This window comes from Pinus tabuliformis, chromosome 9 (genome assembly GCF_031772625.1).
Source record: "Pinus tabuliformis cultivar Carrire ecotype Pingquan chromosome 9, CPIR1, whole genome shotgun sequence".
Lineage (NCBI taxonomy): Eukaryota > Viridiplantae > Streptophyta > Pinopsida > Pinales > Pinaceae > Pinus > Pinus tabuliformis.
Window position 1 is genome coordinate 1,974,686,903 of NC_142307.1, and position 20,763 is coordinate 1,974,707,665.

Consider the following 20,763-nt stretch of genomic DNA (forward strand, 5'->3'; position numbering starts at 1 on the left):
CATCAGCTTCTGTGTACTTGGAAAAATTTGGCTTGCTTGTAAACAAGTGCTTGACTTCATGTTCTATGTAAAATAGATTCTCTAAGCCATCATAAAGTACCTTTCCAGTGGGCAAATATTTCACCCCTGAAGTACTAGCTTGGCTCCTAGCCAGCTTGTTTAACTTTTCAATGTAATCTTCCTGGGTCATCAATTTGTCATGTATCACCATAGGACTGGGAAGTCCTTTTTCTCTTAAGATGCCATACTTTAGCATAAAGCTGTCAATGTTTGCTTGGATGCTCTGACACCTTTTCTCCAGATTGAGCATTAGGTTCCTTTTGGTGAGAACCTTTTTTATTTCTATGATTGTTGTTGTTCTGTCTTCTATTTCCAATTCATCAGGCTGATATATATTTTCACTGTTCAAAAATGTGATCAACTAATTGGCTTCTTCAGGTTTATTTCCCAATTCCTCCACTGTCTTGTGGATTGCTTCTATGGCTACTTTAACTAATTCAGTTTGTTCAAAAATAACTTGAATAGAAGGCCAAACATCATTGATGGAATCAATGATGTTAGCCCAAAGAATTTCTTTCATATCTCCCAATGGCTCCTGTAATGTTAAGTCCTTTTCAAGGACTTTTATTCTTTCTACCATCCTCTGCTTCTTCTGAGCTTCTTCCTTCTGCTGTATTTGAGCATGTTTACAATTGGTCTCTAAACTTGTCACTTGTTCTCTGAGTTTCTTAAGCTCAGTGGCCTGGATACTCATTTCTTCCATGGCCTTAATTAATTCTGCAGTCTTTCTTGTTGGTGTCTCTATGCTGGTTGATGTACCTGTGCCTGTTGAAGTACTTGTTACTGGCAATGTTGTAGCTGGTGGAAGTGTGGGTGCCAAGGCAGCTGCCAAGGTGGAGGGCACTGCTGTGGAAACTGTAGGTATTACAGTCTGAGGAGTGGTGGCCAACTCACTCTGCTTGGACTGTATCAAATTATCTAATTCTTTTTCAGTTTCCTTCAATTGGTCATTCAACTTAAGGACTAGGTCCATAAGCTCTTCCTCCTTTCTGGTTTCCATTACTTCAGCTGTCTGAGGATGATGAAGAGGAGGAATCTTGAGCTGCTTCTTCAGTGCAGCTATGTCGTCGTTTTTCTTCTTGATAAGCTTCTCTGCAGCTTTCACATCCTTGGGATCATGTCCCAGTTCTATGACCAAGTCCTCTAAGGACTTTATCCTGGTGTCTTTGGCCTGTGAAGAGGCCTTCTCCAACTGGAATTGTGCTGACATGTTATTCAGTGAATTCTGGAGTTGGTGGGTTGCTATTGCTTTGTTGGTCAAAGTGGAGTAGACCATTTCACCAGTTTGCTTATGTAACTCAATTTGGTCAATAGGATGGATATCCTTTGTTAGTATGTTGGGTCCCTATAATACTAGTGATTACCCCATTACTATTGTAGTTATACCCCTTATTTATATTGTTGTGCCCCTATTACCCCCATATTATTATTTCTGTGCCCCATAGAATCCCTCTATTATTATTTTTGTGGCTTTATATTATTATTGTTAGGTCGGTTGGATTATATTGTGACTCCTTAGACTCCTATATATAGAAAGGAGGTTTTGTCATTTGTATCATCCAAGAATTGTTCATTTATGTAATGTAAAGGAGGTTGCCCCCTCGAAGAGGCTGAATTCTAAGGCGTTGATCTATCTTTTCTATCTTTTCTTGAGCTGGTTTCATAACATTTGGTATCAGAGCTTTGGATTCTAGAGTTTCGCTGCTCCAAACAGGTCATCGTGGCATTTTCGCTATAACTTTTTTTCTGTGACATTTCAGAAGTCGCAAAAAAAACCCATTTGAGAAGAATTGGCGTTGAACCTTGGGTCCGAATTTCAGAGCTTTTCGCGCAATATTTTCGGAGATATGATCTGAGGAAGTTGGTCTTTTTGCAGACTCCTGAATTACATTCAAAACAGGTGACCTGGGGAAAATCTTCATAACTTTCTCTCTGAGGATCGGATTGAAATTTCGTAAAAAGGTACAGAAAGAGGACGGACTGTAGTTTCTTGTAGGTGTTTTTTAGATCCAAAGGTCGAAACAGTGACTCGCGGCACGTCGTACAAGTTAGCTCTACTGAACTAGTCTATAATCAAGTCACTGTGGGAGATTTCGCATAACTCTTCCTTGGAGAATCCAATTTGGGTCAGACTTGTGGCATTGGAAAGAGGACACAGAGAGCTACTACAGGTCACAAGTTCTGAACTAGATGACTGGAAAGTACAGAGATACATAAGAGGCAATATCGAGCTCCTACAAAGTGAAAAAAGGTGTGTAGATTTTTAAAAAATTTTCTTAAGCTTGGTTTGAAAATTTATTTTGAAGGAATTCAAAGGGCATAGTAGAGCATTATTATCGGTAACTGATGCCCCGAGGAAAGAAAATGTAAACACCTAGTAAGGAACCTGAAAGCTCTAGCATGACTCATGAAGAAGAGGAAGAAATGCTACATGATATATCAAAATTACAAGAACAAGTGCAACAAATGTCACGCTCACAAAAGTTAACAGATGCTAAAATAAATGGCGTGGAAGCTAAGATAAATGGCGTGGAAGCTAAGATGAATGGCATGGAAGCTAAGATGGACAATTTGAAGATAGATTTGAACACAAATTTGAAGACAGGCATGGCAGATTAGAAGACAGATTTGACTAATTTTCTACAAGAAATACTTACTAATGGTGAAAAGGTACTAAAGGAAACTCATGATGAGAACAAAAGAAATGTTAATCATGATTCCATAGATGCTAATGTTGGATCGAAGAATCACCACATTCCAAAAATCGATATGAGGAAGTTTGATGGCAAGGATCCCGCCACATGGATATTACAGATGGAGCAATTCTTCGATCTCAATAATGTGCAAAACACACAAAAGGTACGTATGGCAACTTTATATTTGGAACCAAATCAGTTTGTATGGTATCAATGGCTTTGTTCTCGTAAACAATTTATCACTTGGGCAATTTTTACGGAAGAATTGATAGCACATTATGAGGATACAAAAAGCAACACTTTTTTTAGCCAATTGATAAGTCTCAAACAAAAGGGTTCAATAATGGAGCACATTGAGGAGTTCCAAAAATTGAACATAAGGGTAAAAGATATTGCAGAGGAGCATAGGATTGATGTGTTCATAGAGTCTTTAAAGGATAATATCCAACATGATGTGCGCGTTTGGGAACCTGATTCATTAGAGAAGGCATTCAGGTTAGCAAGAAAAATGGAAAGCAAAATTATGGCAACTAGGAAGCATACCATTCACAACTATAAAGACGGAAGTGTTGTTGCCCATAGTCTTCCACAACCTACAAGGTTGACACAACAATTGGAAGAAAAAAGAGCAAAAGGGCTTTGTTACAATTGTGATAGCAAATACACAAAAGGTCATAAGTGTGCTGAGAAGAAATTATTCTACATAGATTGTGAAGAGGAAGAAGAAAAAGAGCAAGAAAGGTCAAAAGAAGAGAATATATTCCAGGAACAAAGCCTAGATGAAGAACAAATAAATCCGACCATATCTTGTAATGCATTGGCGGGAATTACCACTCCTCAAACCATCAAGATAGAAGGACAAATCAAGAAGAAAAAGGTAATAGTGTTGATTGATTCAGGAAGCACCCATAATTTTATTCATTGTAGGGTAGCAAAAGAATTGAATTGCTTCCTATATCCAGCACCAGAGTGTCAAGTGATGATTGCAAATGGAGGAACAATAAATTGTTCTGGAAAGTGCCATAATATCAAGCTATCCATGGGAGAATATGTATTGACTAGCCCAATGCTTTCCATTCCAATGGGAGGTGCTGATGTTGTACTAGGAGTCCAATGGCTACAATCCTTGGGTACAATAGCTTTTAATTTTCAAGAACTTTTCATGAAATTTCCTGTGAAAATAAAGGAAGTTGAATTAAGGGGTATTGCAGGGAAACCAGGAAAGATAATCAGCTTTAATGGCATGACAAAGCTTCTAAAAAAGGAGCAAAGAGGTGTAATTGCACAATTATGTTCGCTAGATGTTTCCACATTGGAATCATCTATTTCTCCAGATCTCCAAAAAGTCCTGGACAATCATTCCAAGGTATTTGAGACTCCCAAAGGTCTCCCACCTATGCGTGATCATGATCATGCTATTCATCTGATTCCAGGAAGTGTTCCTCCAAACATCAGGCCGTACAGATATCCATATGTCCAAAAAAGTGAAATTGAACGTATGGTTGCAGAAATGCTAGAGGCTGGTATAATTCAACCGAGTCAAAGTTCTTTCTCAGCTCCAGTAGTATTGGTGCACAAGAAGGATGGATCATGGCGCATGTGTCCAGATTATAGGGAGCTCAACAAGCTCACTATTAAAGATAAGTTCCCCATTCTTGTCATTGATGAATTACTGGATGAATTGCATGGATCATCATGGACTCCGGAAGCAACAAAGGCCTTTAAACATCTTAAAGAGGCAATGTGCCAAGCACCGGTCTTAGCTACACCGGACTTCACAAAAACCTTTATTGTGGAATGTGATGCTTCAGGAAATGGAATTGGTGTTGTTCTAATGCAAGATGAAAGACCCATTGCTTTTGAAAGTCGTCCAATCAAGGGAAAGTTTTTAAGCAAAGCTATTTATGAGAAGGAAATGTTGGCAATACTCCATGCACTTAAGAAATGGAGACCCTACCTAATGGGAAGCCACTTCAAGGTAAAAACGGATCATGATAGCCTTAAATACTTTTTAGAACAAAGATTATCCTCTGAAGAGCAACAAAAGTGGGTCACAAAGATGTTGGGTTATGACTTTGAAATCATCTACAAAAAAGGGAAGCAAAATGTGGTGGCAGATGCACTCTCAAGAAAGGATGAGGATGTGGAAGCATTGTTGTGTGCCACTTCTATTATCCAACCAGATTGGATAAACGAAGCAAAGGAGGAATGGAAGAATGACGAAGAAGTGTGGGCACTTATTCGAAAGCTACAACAAGATTCCAGTACTTCTGATACATTTAGCTGGCAAAATGATTCGTTATGGTACAAAGATCGCTTATACCTCTGTAAGAATTCCCAGCTAAAACAAAAGATTCTTATGGAATTGCACACTTCTCCCTTAGGAGGGCACTCAGGATTTTTAAAAACTTACCACAGGGTTAAGAAGGAATTTTTTTGGGATGGCCTTAAATCAGATATTCAAAAGTTTGTGGCGGAATGTTTGGTTTGCCAACAAAATAAAGTTGAAACAATTAAGACACCGGGTCTATTACAACCTTTATCCATTCCAAGCCAACGTTGGGAGGAGGTTTGAATGGATTTTATCACAGGTTTACCCAAGTCTGAGGGAAAGAGTGTCATCATGGTGGTAGTTGACAGACTTACCAAGTATGCACACTTTTGTGCATTATCACATCCATTTAAAGCCAGTACAGTTTCTACTGCATTTATGGAAACAGTTCAAAAGCTACATGGAAACCCAAAGATTATTGTAAGTGACAGAGATCCCATTTTCACTGAAAATTTTTGGACAGAATTATTTTCTTGTCTGGGTACCCAGTTAGCTCATAGCTCATCTTATCATCCTCAATCTGATGGGCAAACTGAGATAGTAAACAAATGTTTGGAAGGATATCTTCGTTGCTTTGTATCTGATAAACAGACACAATGGGTCAAATGGTTGCCTCTGGCTGAATGGTGGTATAACACTTCCTTCCATACAGCAACAAAAATGACCCCATTTATGGCACTTTATGGGTACCAACCACCATCAATCACATCATATTTAAGAGAAAATTCTAAGGTTCAAGCAGTGGAACATCACATCGAACATCAACAACAAGTCCTCCAACTCTTAAAGGATAACCTCGTGTTGGCACAAAAAAGAATGAAACAACAGGCAGATCAACATCGCAGTGAAAGAAGTTTTCATGTAGGTGGTTGGGTATTCCTACGGCTACAACCATATAAGCAAATGTCCCTAAAGCAAGCTAAGAGGATAATAAATTATCACCAAAGTATTATGGTCCGTACAAGGTGTTGGAAAAGATTGGTACTATGGCATACAAATTGGAGCTTCCTGCAGCTTCTCGATTGCACCCAGTTTTCCATGTTTCATGTTTAAAGAAGGTTATAGGCGACAAGGTCCCAGTTCAAACAATATTGCCAGAACTTGACGAGGAAGGAAAAATTATATTGGAACCGGAAGCAATCACAGAAGCAAGAACTCGACAGCTACGAAATCGATCAATTTCAGAGTATCTTATCAAGTGGAAGAACTTATCCGCTGAAGATTCCACATGGGAGGATGATAATTTTATGCAGAAGTATCCAGAACTACTCAAGCGTTGAGGACAACACTTTTTTGAAGGAGAGGGGCATGTTGGGTCCCTATAATACTAGTGATTACCCCATTACTATTGTAGTTATACCCCTTATTTATATTGTTGTGCCCCTATTACCCCCATATTATTATTTATGTGCCCCATAGAATCCCTCTATTATTATTTTTGTGGCTTTATATTATTATTGTTAGGTCGGCTGGATTATATTGTGACTCCTTAGACTCCTATATATAGAAAGGAGGTTTTGTCATTTGTATCATCCAAGAATTGTTCATTTATGTAATGTAAAGGAGGTTGCCCCCTCGAAGAGGCTGAATTCTAAGGCGTTGATCTATCTTTTCTATCTTTTCTTGAGCTGGTTTCATAACACAGTACCTCAAAATCTGTTTTAAGATAATCTGTCATTGATTTGGGTTGTTGTATGGTTGGCTTCAAAAAACTCATCTGCATTTTACCTTCTTTTATATCAAAGGTTGACATTAGCCTTGTTTGGTTTGTTGGAGCCATTTTTAGGTAATGTGCATAGCTTTACACCTTTAGCCTTTCATTCCTTGCTTTGATTTCCTCGTATTTCTCTTTGATATCTTGGCTCTGGCCAGGAGGAGCCCTAAAGGAGGATACTTCTACACTCTGCTGCCTTTCTAGCATCTGAGCCTATGAGGTGGAAGGTTCTTGTGTCGCTCCTCAAGGAGTAGTGTGTCTGCTTTCTGTCCTTTCTGCACCTGTAGTTCCTGTTGTCTCCTCAGTGTATTCCTGCTCTGAATATGGATTCAACCTCTGCCTTTTAGCATAGGTTTGGGCAACAGGTCTGCTGGAAGGAGTGGCCTCCTCTCTGTCTCTGTTGAGGTTCGTCTCCTCATTTAGAGGAGTCTGCAAAATAGGAGGATTGCTCATGATTTTTTCAGTTTGAGCAAGTTCCTCTGAAATCTCAGGTTGCTCTGATTCTTCTGGCTGTTCTGAAACCTCTGGTTGCTTTGATGGCCCTGCTTGCTCTGATGGCCCTGCTTCTGCTGTCTGCTCACTGTGTCCTTGTGATTGTCTCTGAGATTGAGACTCTCCTGGCGCCTATACAAATGAATCCTCACCAAGTCTTCTGTCTAAATCTATCAATACATTATCAACAGCAACCTCTATGCTATCTCGATCTATCAAAGTGCCTTCCACCCATTCAGATTGATTAGCATATTGTTCAATTTCAGGGATTCTATGGTGGATGTAAGGAGATAATTTGTTCTTTTGTCTCCTATTAAAAATGAAGTATAAGGGGTCATAGTTCCATATAAAACTCTGTTTCAGTTTCAACCTTCGGAGGATTTCATCTGCTTCCTTTCCTGCTTCCCTACTGTTACAAATAAATGGGCCCAACTGATCTTTTATTCTAAGTTGGGCTTTCTACTTGGCTTTCACAAAATGCACCTCATCCTAAGTTGCACGAAACGGGGAAACGAAAACGAGTTTCCGAAACGGGAAGCGATACGAAATGCGACCTCCCCAAATTTTGGAAACGGGGAAACGCGAATATATATATATATATATTAAAAATATATATGTGTGTGTGTGTGTGTGTGTGTGTGTGCAATCATAAAGCATTAATGATACATTATAATTTATTACATTTAAACATTAAGATTAAATTTACATCACATTTACTCATGAATGATCACATAATGAAAATAAAAATATAGGAAAATCCAAAAGCAACCTTTATTATATATCCAAGGACAAAATCTCAAAATCAGCCTTTATTTATATTAATATATGAGGCTGCAAGTACAATAAAGACTATAAGGCTGCAAGAACTATAGAGACAAAAGACTAATCCTCATCATAACAATCCTCATCAAAAATAGAAGCAGCACAATGCTCAACAGTGGATGGTGGTGCTAAAGAAGATGATGCACCAATTCCACTTCCAGACTCGGCCTCAATATTCAGGGCAGCAAGAGAGAGCTCCAAATCAGGATTTTCTGCATCCACATCCCATTCTTTAGAAGGACCATTGTTGTATTCTGGACCCCTACGAGATGCAAGGCGAAGGTTGGAGTGCACATAAACAAGATCCTCTGCCTTCTGTGAGCCCAACCTATTGCACTTCACAGAATGAATAAAACCATAAGTGCTCCAATTCCTTTCTGCTGATGAAGAGCTTGCCACTTGTGAAAGAATACGAATGGCAAGGTTTTGCAAATGTACACCATTTGCTCCATGACAAATCCACCACCTAACCGGATTCATGGTGCTTCTCCCCTCCAAAGCTAATATCTCTGCATAATCATCTATTCCTGCAGCAAAACTGGCAAATTCCTCCTTTACCTCCCTGTGTAGATGAGAAGGAAACATTCTCATAATGGCTTTTTCCACCCCATTAGCCACCTCTCTATCCTTATGGGGTGCCTTCCTCTTCCCATTGCTTTGAGCAATAAGCTCCTCATCATAAAATTTGGGGTTCAAAGCATGTGCTAAAGTGTGCAATGGAGTGTTGAAATTGTTCCACCTATCAACAATGATTTTCTTGATCAAACCAACAAAATGATCATCAACAAACAAAAGTTGTGGAGACTCTTGCGAAATGATTTCCATAGTTTTCTCAACCATGGAATCCATGCCATCATATACCTCTCCCAAGAAAGGTTGGTCAGTGTCAGCACTTTGGAGAAGCTCAAATGCAGGGGTTGTGAACTTTAGCAAGAAATCTACCTTGCTCCACCAATCCTCATCAAGGCACAATCTATGCACCATAGATCCCCGCTCTGAATCTGCTTGTCTCCACTCAATCCAAAGTTGACTCACCACCATAGAAGCTAATGCATGCTTAACCTCAACAAGGCGGTGCAACATCACGAAGTTTGAGGCATATCTTGTCTCAGCAACTTTTAACAACTCCAATTTGGAGTACTCTCGAAATATGGCTTGAGATTGGTGGTGGTTGGTGATGAATTTGACAATCTCCCATGCTTCCCCTGTGAGTTCCTTTATCCAGGAAACTTTGTTGTCGATCTCCTCTAAGATCAGATTCAGATTATGGACAATGCATGGTGTCCAAAAGATGTGGTCATACCTCCTCTCAATAATTAAACCTGCAGCTTTGCAAACTGGTGCATTATCCGTGATAGCATGCACCACCTTGTTAGGCCCTATTTGTTCAATAGCTTTTATAATAACATCAACAATGAACTGTGCATCTTTCACCTCTCCTGAGCAGTCTTCTACCTTGATAAACATTGCTCCTTTGGGGGAAGTGGCAATGATATTTATCAATGGTCTGCGCCTTATATCTGTCCAACCATCTGAGACTATGGTAACCACAGAGCTACTCCAAGAAGAACGAATTGGAGCTAAAATTTCCTCCACAAGGTCCTTCTCATTTTTGAGAAGCTGGGTTCTAACTTTCTCATAGTTGGGCCCCTTGTACCCTTGAGGAGCTTTGTTAACTGCCCTTATCATATCTTGCCAGTAAGGAGAGCGAACAACATTGAATGGGATACCACATGCATAAAAGCACCTAGCCACTCTGGAATCAGTTTCTTCTCTTGCTGGCACATTCACCAATCTAGCAATTCTGTTATCCTGAACTGCAGGGGATGCCCCTGGACCTCTGGTATTTTTGGGTGTTGGTTGTTCATGTTGTTGAGTGGGGCCGGCTCTCCTCTTTCTTGCTTCAGCTACAATCCTTGGCTCAATGTTAGATGGAGCTCCAGTAAGGTCATCATGCCTTCTCTTAGTACCATCCGCCTCATCTTTCTCTCTTTGATATGCCCTCCTTGCCAATGGATCTGTTGATTTTGTGCAACCTTAAATCTCCTGTCTTCCTCCATGAAATAGATGTTCCTTCACTCTTGGGTAGGAGCCCTTGTACGAATTATTACAAAGATTGCATCGTCATTCCCATGAGCCACCACCTCCACATCTTTGAAGCTTCGTCACATGCCTCCAAAGAGGATAATATTCAACTCTTGGGTTGGCCCTAGGGCTTGAACTTGCAGCTGCAATTTGGCTGGAAGCCATTGCTGCAAAAATAAATTAAAAAAACAAATCTATAAATAAAAAACGTTTTTCATATTTTTGGCAGCATAAACCCTAGAAAAATTGAAGAAATAGTAGGAAAAAACTAACAAAATGAATGTGGCTTACCCAAATTAATTTTCTGTAGCTGAAACTACCCTAAAATGCCAGAAAAGAGGAGAAATATGGTTGTAGCTAAGCCAAATCTGCTGCAAAAATAAATTAAAAAAACAAATCTATAAATAAAAAACGTTTTTCATATTTTTGGCAGCATAAACCCTAGAAAAATTGAAGAAATAGTAGGAAAAAACTAACAAAATGAATGTTGCTTACCCAAATTAATTTTCTGTAGCTGAAGCTACCCCAAAATGCCAGAAAAGAGGAGAAATATGGTTGTAGCTGAGCCAAATCTGCTGCTGCTGAAATCTCTTTCTCTTGCTACTGAAATCTCTTGCTCCTGCTGCTGAAATCTACTTTGCTCACTGCTCAAAACACCCTAGCTGAAACAACTGCCAGTCTCCAAGAGAAACGACTTGCTGAATAGTGTGATGAGAGAATGAGACAAACTTCTCTTTTATAAGTTTAGATAGGCTTCTAGAACTCACTAGATAACCCTAAAAAAAAATTAAAACACAAGTTAATTGGGAAACGTGGGCCGTATGGCCGTGAAACGCGTTTCTGGTCGTACTGGCCACGTTTCCGTTTCGGGAAACGTGGCAGTATGGCCGGAAACGCGTTTCACGGCTGTACCAAATGCGTTTCCGCGTTTCGTCCCAGTTTCCGTACGGAAACGAACCTGCCTACCACGTTTCCTGCAATATAGACCTCATCTGAATTGATCATTTGGCTGTAGTACTCTAGAGCAAACAATCTCATGGGGAGGTATCTAGGCAGTTTGTAGGGAGCCAGCTCACATCCATAGATTCTGATTTCAGTGTGGTTTTGGTATAAATACCAATCTCCCACTTTATATTGCTTAGACAATTGTAGGACCCTCCTGATGTCTGCACTGATTCTGGAGGGAGGGCTTCCCAGCAGCATAGTTGTCACAGGGTCTACAAAGAGATCTATGAAGTCGATATAAGAATATTGAGAGTCAAACTGATGGATTAATGAAGTCCAGAAGATCACTGATCTGGGGTTGCCTTTGGTATCAAGCTTTTGGAGGGCAATTGGAAATCTATCAGCTTGATAATACAAGAATAAATGATATAGAACTGAGGAATATTTAAACACTCTTTCATTTTCCAATCTCATGAATTGATCATGCATTTTGTCAGCAATAAACTTAGCATAGTCAAACATGATGGTTGGTGGTTGGCCAGGAGAGTAGATGGACATAAAGGATATTATGATTTCATCAACAAATTCACTTGTGGTGTAGCCCAGCACATCGGATATCATGTCTATGATGTCTCGGCCGAGGTTGGAGAATATAGTCCACAGATAAGGGGGAGAGTCCTTTGGGGTGTATTGTTCTTCTCTGATGAAGGTTTCGTACAACCGAGCAAGTCTAATTGAAGAAAGGGTAGGGTATCTATTCAGCATATCTCCAATGGAAAGAGGAGTCAGACTTTGGCTTGGTTGTAATTGTAGCATTTGGTTAATGGATTCAGCAGTGATAGTAAATAGAACAGACTGGTCAGGGGTTCTCACTGCCCTTTGGATAGGATCATAGTTCATGTGGCAGTAATGTACTATCTCTGGGAATATATGAACTCTGGGGAACTAATACTTGGGTAAACCTGATTCCCAAAGTCCAATGTGGTCTTCATGGTTCAGGTTTTGGTCTCTGTACTTGCAGAATAGTTTCAAAGGGGATTTTGAGACAGAGGTATCTTTAATTTGGAAATCTTTGTCTGCAAGTGGAAGATGGTCTATATCCCTGTGGGGAGTCATAATGGGCATGATATTCAATTCAATTGGAGCATCCATCTTTCGTTCTTGTGGTTTAAAGGACGGGGGCAAAGGGTTTACAGTGAATTTTAAGATAAAATGGTCCAATTCGGGTACTTTAAGAGTCACCAGGGAACTTATTTAACTAAATTACTTAGTATTTAAAGCAATTTAGTTCAGGTTTGGCAAGAAAACAAGGTTTCTCGGTGAAATTTGGGTAAATACCTGGTTTCGGCTGTTTAAACAAAGTAATGGCGACTGTGTACTGTTTGTAGGAAGCGCATGGGTCTGCAAGGTGGTCTGGAGTTCAGCAACTTTGGTAAGTTGGCGGTTGATAGCAGGTTGACAGTTGAACGTACTTTGTGCTTTGCATGGAAGTCAGAATGTTCTTTTCACAATAAAACAAAAACTATAAGTTTTTTGGTTTTATGCGTAAAGTCAATGACTTTGGTGGATACATTGAGAAAAGGACAGTTGGCGCCAACGAGGGATGTGACGTTTTGGCGTGTAGCAGAGGCGGTAAGCGAATCCATCGCACTGCGTTTTGGGATAAGTGGTTTTGGGGGGAGGCCGCTCGATGCCATTCATCGGGCGTCACGTAGCAGCAGGGTGAACAGTGAAACCGTTCACATCGGGCGGGTAAAGGTCGGCTTTCGGAGGCCGCCCAATATGAGTGTCAACCGTTGGATCTGAAGGGGTTAGATCGCACAGTGATCGGGGAATGATTTGATCGAAGGTTTAACAGAGGGGCTCGACAGGGTTTTAATGAGCGGAAAGGTTAATTAATTGTAGATTAGGGAGGCTTAATGACGTCGGGGGTGATTTGATTGACGGACAGATTTAATTAATCACTGATTGACTAATTACTCTTTTTATTTGACGGAGGGTTATGGTTTTTAATTGGCCGTTGATCGACTAATTAATCCATTTAATTAATTTATTAATAAGGTTTATGTTTCAAACCTTGGGGGCGAGATATTAACATATGGGTTTTAATAAAACATACGGGAAGGGGTTTATTTTTGGGAGTTAATAAATAGCATTAGCAGTTAATATGAAATGAAGGTGGAAAAATAAACGCGCTAAGTATAATGTATATTAACTTTATTTGCTTTTCATATTAAAACATTATAACTTAGGCTAAATGCATTTTTATGGGTTTTTGTGGAAAAAGGGGTTTTGTATGGGGGTAATTACTCTCCCTAGGTAAATGGTGATTTCACTTTAGGAAAAGGGGTTCTTTAGATAAAATGAATGAATTATGAAGGCGGTGAATGTTGGTGAGGGAGCTTTAGTACTTAGACCCCATAAGTTATTGGACCGAGGGTCCGGTCCCTCCAGAAGACAGAGAAATGCTCTGAGCCCCTTTAATTTAAGATTTTAGGTACTTCTATCATTGCTTATGGGAAATTAGTGAAATTAAAGGTAAAATGAATGGGGAAATTAATCACTTGACTTTGTAAATGTTCCATTATCATCCACACTCTTAGCAACTTGATGATGAAAGTAAATGATATGATTTTATCCAATCAATCACCATAATTCTGCAACCATCCAACTACTTACCCATCTACTCATCCTACCATTTTTTCTACTCTTTATTAGGGTGCACTTAAGCTAGCAAACCCTTATCAAAACATTTTTCTTTTCTTTTACAATAAAAATCTATCTAAGTCTATCCTTATTACATCCAAGGGCTTAGATTGAACTGTTGAGCTCCTTTTATTTCCTCTACCTATCTACTTATTTGCCAAGATTAAACAGTTTGGTCAGATTTTATTCTCTATCTCTAAGCATGAAATTCAAAACATGGAATAACCAAGATTACACTGTTTAGTTACCATGGATTGTGGCATAAATAAAAATTGCACACAATCATTATTATGCAAAAAAAAAATAGTAGTGGCATTTGGACTTGCACACTTTCATGGTCTCTTTTGTTTTTCATTGGGGTTCATTTTTCATCTTTTTTTACCTTTTTCATTCTTTTTGTCCTTTGATTTTTCTTTTAGGACGTACCCTCTTTATATTTTTTTTATTTTTTTTATTTTTTTGAATATGGAAAACATTTGCAGAAAACAAAGGTATGTACATATTACAGTTTTGATCTCATCCATTCAAAAAATTATGACACCTATTGGTATAGGAACATAACACGTTGCATAGACGCTTTGCTAACCTATATGAAATGCAAACTCTCTAATCTAGGTGAAATGCAAGTTCTTAGTTTATTCTAATTATATGCCTAGCTAAATGTATCCCTTAATCCTTATCTATTTTGAGGCTAGTCTCAAAAGTAGGTTGTAGAGAGAAGTCAAGGCGAAGCAAGCAAAGGCTTGGTTAACAATACCTCCCCTTGAAATCTAACATACGCGGTGCCTCCAGCACTGCAGAGACTGTGGCTCTGACCATTGCAAGGTCACCGTTTTAAGTTTTAACCACTCGAGAGGGTTTAGCGTTCGCAAGCTAAGAGATGAAGGGTGTTCCTATCTCTCTATAAACCAAACTTATGCTTGGAGGTAAATTAATTAATGCACAACTAGGCCTAGAATGCAATGCAAATTGATGAGTGATCTTGAGTTAAGATTAATTATGATCTTAATTACTTGGTTACGATTTATCTTATGACAAGGAGTACTTAACAATAAATGGAAGGCAATCTTAAACACAAGATGAAATGCTCAATTTTACCAATGCCCACAAGATGAAAACAATATAACCATTAGATAATTGCTTAGGTATTAGAAGCCAATAAGATAGATGCTCTTAAGAACAAATCCCCAATATCTCAAAAGACAAATAAACTGCACATGTTAGGAGAACAATATCCAACAATTGCAATCATGGAAATTTCACAGTTTGCACCTTCAAACCTGATTACATCCACCTGTCCTGTTATTCTATCTTGTCTTAGTCCTTGGCTATAACATCAGTCTTTCCTAACCTCTTCAACGTCCTTCAACCTTGCTGTTTACTGTTCAACTGTCACTGCTTATTTTCTGTCCAAAAAGGTAGTCTGCCCACCTCTCAAAACACTCAACCTGCAATAGGCACTTGAATACACTGCCCAGACTGTGGCTTAGGTACAAGCCATTTTTTTCCTTCACAAATCTGCTTTCTCCCCTTCAATATGCCCGGACATCACCAATCTGCACTTTTTTTCTTCAAGATGCCCTGTGGCCTAGATACAGGGCTATCACAGTTCAGTCCATGGCCTAGAAGCAGACCTCCCCAGAATAAAAAGTCTGCTCTTTTAGCTCTGTAATATACCCTCCAGATGTCTGCAGCCCAGGTGACAGGTCTATACACAATGAAATGTACAGGGTTAAACCTTTCCTTGCACTTATGTGCTTCTATTAAAGTATCCTACAAGCCTGGTTATACCTCAGAATCTTCACAAGAGGTTTGGTCTTTATAAGGGTTCCCAGCCAACGTTTTAAACGCTCTGCCTACTCCAAATATCAAGAAAAGGAAATAATACAGCACTGTAACAGTGCCTCGGCCCCGTCAGAATATCACCACAGACCATACCTCAGATCTGACCGCAGGAAACCACAGACCTTACCTCAGAGCTGACCACAGGAAACAACTGACACAAATCCAAAAACGCAGAGCCTTTCTTCCTCAACCGAGAAGACAATTCATCTCTTAGCTGCATGGTAATTCCATAGACCACAGGGCTACTCCTTATTGCTTGACTGCAGAGCACAATCCATCTTCACTGCAGACTAAGTGATATTTTTACCACAGAATTTCAATTAGGGATGAAATTTAAAGTGTTTAGCTTACTGTTGCATCGATTTATCTGAGCTATATACAGATCAAACTTGTAACCAAAAGAAGCCTCAACATTTAAATAAACCAACAGAGATACCAATGCCATAAACCCTCAAAATATGCATGATGTTTCAGTAGTCATGATAGGTAGGTTTTGTCATTTTAGCATTGATTGAACTTAGATTGCATTTAGCATTACGTTTAACCCCAAATGTTGTGAAAAGAAACCAATGCAAAGGGTCATAGAGTTACCCTTATGCAGGCCACACACACCCTGTCCACAGATTGCTACAGGCATTCAAGTGACAGAAAGATAATCATTGTACCAATTACTTTAAATTATCACACGACAGACACTTCAAATCTGAAATGATGACATCAGATTTAAAAAGGTGGGAAAATCAGCTTAAATGCAATTCTTTATTATTAATGTGGCCTCGAGATGGTCATTTCAAGCATATCGATCATAGAGCAAGTGTTAACAAAGCATTTCAAAGAGAGAGAGGCCATTCAAGATCAAGAACTTATGGGACTCACCAAGGTGCAAAAAACGCCAGCCATATGCTGAGTAGTCAAATAAAAGATAAGGAAAAACTTTGCTCAATTTCACAAAACAATAAGCTGGAAATTAACTTTTTAAGTCACACGCAATTATACTAAAATATGTACATCTTCAACAGCATTAGTGCAATTCCAGTATAGTGAAGACAGTGGTAAAAATCGCACAGCAAACTGCACTTGAATTTTCATATACTAATGTTGTCACTTTCCATTGAGACTCTCGAGTAATGGTACTGATCTTTCAAATTTATATTGCTCAGCAAAGATATTGTTTAAAATCCTCAAAATCCAAGAAATAAAATCCCTCATGTACAGTCCAGTAAAAGAACATACCCAGGATCAGGTTTCCTTGCCACAATTTCATCAGGAATGTGCTCCTCATCCCAAGGTGGAATATTTCCACTTTCTTCTAGTGCTTGAACTTTTGAAACAATGGCCTTCACTTCTTCTACTGTAGCACATGCTGTGGGTTCTACCGTCTTAATCAGACAGCTACAAGTAGTTCGATAATTTTCAGCAAATTCTGAAATTTCTGCTGCCGAAATATCTGTTTACCAAATATTCCATGTGTGAGTAAAATGCCCTCAAAGGACTTTATTATTAATACACCAAGGTTTTGAGATGCAATCTCCTACCTCTGTAATATCCTAGCAATATAATCAAATACATTATATATACCCCACATCCAGATTTGAAAGCATAATGAAATGACAAAGAACATTAATGTATCCAGATGTGAAATGCGTCAACTTTCACACTAAACTTCTGCAAATAATTTGTCCCTTTCATCGCCCCATTGAAAACGTAATCATCAATAGCTCTTTTGTCATCTGAGTTTTATAAAATAACTAGCTAAATAACTGTAAAACATTTTAGCAAAATTATCTAAAATAAAGGTACAACTTCCAATATATAAAACCCACTAAGAAAGTGGCCCAACACATTAGAAAACAAAGATATGCAAGCAAGAAAAATAGATCTTTACTTAGCATTTCAAATTTATCATGAATTTCAGTCTGTACAAGTATCCGAGCAAGAAAGTAGGATTTTGTTTGATTTCCATCAATATCATAGAATTTGGTTTATCTATGGTTACATTAAAACTGTCTACAACACCATATATCTACTTGAATAACAAAATCAAATCAAATAATGCCTTTGCATACTATAACAAACCGGGGAATATGATATACTTAAAGATTGACAGAGAGGAGTGCCTAGGGAACACCACCCAGAATTCAAGAGCACACTCTTGAGTGAATTTGAGATGCTCCCTATCCTTATCTGAGTGTGGCGATCTCTAGGATGTTCCCAGAACCAGGCAGTTCACTCCCAAGGCAATCCCTACGCGCACCCTATGTGTTCTCTGGGCACACCTTGGATACTCCTTGGCAACGCCCTAAGTGTTCCCAAGACACTCTCTAATAATAATGTTAAACTTTGTGAAACTTTTAAAATAAAAATTGGCATTCTGGTATTTACTTTATCTTTTTTTTTATCATAGCATTTTCTTTATAAAAGTTATTACTATATATATATATATATTCATTAATATAATATATATAGCATTATATTGTATTAATATAAATCAGTAATATATATAGAGCAAGAGTGCATAATACCAAAAGAGCACTTGGTGCAATACATCTCTGAAACAAAATACATCAAAATATATAGCATTATATATATATAATAGTGTGAAGGGAATTGGACAGTCTTTGAGCATATACACACCAAGAACAGGAACCGTTTGGAGCAAAAATGGTTGAATGAAATGGATTATGTTTAATACAACACTTTACAACCTTAGGTTGAGGCAAAACCACTTCTAAACAAGACACCTGAATCAAGCAACATAACATTGAATGACTTTGAGCAGCTCGATTTCCTTGGCAGATCAATTTCCAGAGAGCAACAACAATTGCCAGAGAGCCAAAGATCAAAGCAGAGACAGTGATCCGAAGGAAGTTTTCCAGATCTGGAGAGGCAAAAGCAACGAGGCCAAGTTATTCCCAGTGAGGTAGCGCAGACCACTGTGCATTTGCTTCAGAAGAGTAATTCCATTTGGCTGGAGAAAAATCAATTCAGCTTACAGAGGCTGGGAAAGTCTTCGAGAGGGTCGGACAATCAATTTCCTCAGCAGAGACAGGTATAACAACTTCATTAGAGGTAGTTCAGAGGCTAGACGTCATAAGGCCTACGCAAGCACTGCGCAGAGGCTAACGCAAAGGGTACAGGAGGACGAGTTTTCTTTAGGAAACTTATGCTAGGGTTGCTTGTGAAAGAAGGGTAATTCCTTTAAATAAATTTGGCCATATTTTCTTCTTGTTCGTATTGTCCGTTGGGTATCCATAGATTGTGCTCATATTTCACCGTTGCATAATAATAAAATCCTCATCTACTACACCGGTTGTCCCAAGTTGGGTTTTTATAGGGACATTTGTCCAAAAATAACGGTGTCATTTTTATGTGTGTGTGTGCTAGAATTTTCCCAGTTTCTAGCGCTATTTTCTTCTGTAGTTTATTTGTGAAAATTGCAGTAGAGAATTATTCGTTGTTTGTATAGGCAAATAAATTGTTAAATTAAATTAACAATTAGAAGAATAATTTCCAGTTGTTGCATTAGATAAAATTTTCACAGTTAACGCTAAGGCCAAGGAAAGGCAATGAATGGGGAGGAAGGCCTAATTAGGCCATGGCTATGGACAAGAAGGCCTGTGGCCAAGGAAAAAGATGCAAATGAAGGGGTTCAAGAGGGCTAGAGGCCTCATGGAGGCCATGACAAGGCTAAAAATGGCCTACGGCTCAAGGGAAAGCCCTCTAAGGGTTGCAGCAGGGGCAAGGGAATGCCTTTAGGCCTGTGTCCCAAGGAGAGGAGCCTTCCAAGGCTCACGGCAAGCCCTAAAAGGGTTGAAGCTTAGGGCAGAGGCCCTCTAGGGCTCACGGAAGACCCTAAAGAGGGTTTCAGCTCACAAAAGGAGGGAGAAGAGGCCACGGCTAGGCCTCAGAGGCCTTAGAAAATCCTTTTACCCAAAAAGACAACAAAAATATTAACCCAATCACAAAATTTGTTGTGAAAACTTCAAAAATTCACCTTGATAGGGCTAGCGTCTTCCCCTCTTGGCTGGATGTTGAGCTTGGATGAGATCTAGAGGGTACATCTTGCCTTCCTAAGCTTAGATCAACCTCCAAAACCCCAACGATTTGCTTGATAGGGCTAGACGTCTCACTTGGAAGGGTGTAACCCTTCAAACCCTAGCTCTAGGGCTTGATCCTCCACAAAATAATTCAATTTCCCTTGAGGCTTGAGGATCCACTTGCAAAAATGAATGAAAGAATTTCCCAACCTCAAATACATACAAAAAATTCAAAACCCTAAGTGCTACAAAATCAAAACAAGGGTGAGAATATTTTACAAATATTTACAAATGTACAATAATTACAAAATAAAATTACTAGCTCTCATTAGCAAATTATTTCTTTGTAGCCCAATATCAAAAAAAAATGAAAAATTTTTTAAATAAATTGTATAAATGAATAATAATTTCAAATGATAGACCAGCCAAAACCCTCGTGCAAAATAATTCGTCAAAATGAAAGCTTAGAGCCGAAACAAGGTCAACTCTTACCCACAGTGTGTGAACTAGGAGCCCAAGGGCTAGTGTACCTGTAAATCTCTATTAAATCTTAAGATAAATTATTAGATCATATAGTGAATCAGATCACCTAAGATAACTCGTACCAACAGAATGTTCTTATCATCGACAAATGAAATAACAGTTGAATAAATATTCAACACAATATAAGATAAACACATAGTCAGAACATACCACAGATCAGCAGATAGAAGAACACCATGAACTGAACCCCAAAGTCTTTCTAATATGAGAAAAATGTTTCCAGCATAGCAACCGCTCAGTACATGTGTTACCAAATCACCACACCCAAAGATGGGAAATAGAAGTTAAAAGGCTTCCTTATATAGACAAAACCCCCCCAAGTGGAAAATAATGGCTAGTTGGCATGATCCTCGTCAAAATAATCACGACCATTGAAAATAACTTGAGAATCTTTCAATCTCCACTGCCAAACTTTTATTTTTTAGGAAAATTTTGAATTTCTCCTAAAAACCATTTTATATTAATCCAAAAATTAATATTTTGGAT

The 20,763-nt window shown here is 38.8% G+C and overlaps 1 protein-coding gene across 3 annotated transcripts in view; it reads right to left on the reverse strand.

Moving 5' to 3' along the window:
* The window catches only part of LOC149156923 (Insulinase (Peptidase family M16) protein), a 268,172-nt gene that overhangs the window by 144,757 nt on the left and 102,652 nt on the right, over positions 1–20,763 (reverse strand). For all 3 annotated transcript variants that reach the window (XM_089438805.1, XM_089438807.1, XM_089438806.1), the window contains exon 9: positions 16,931–17,144. In XM_089438805.1, the coding sequence (XP_089294931.1) occupies positions 16,931–17,144 (214 nt within the window). The remainder of the gene's footprint in view (positions 1–16,930; positions 17,145–20,763) is intronic.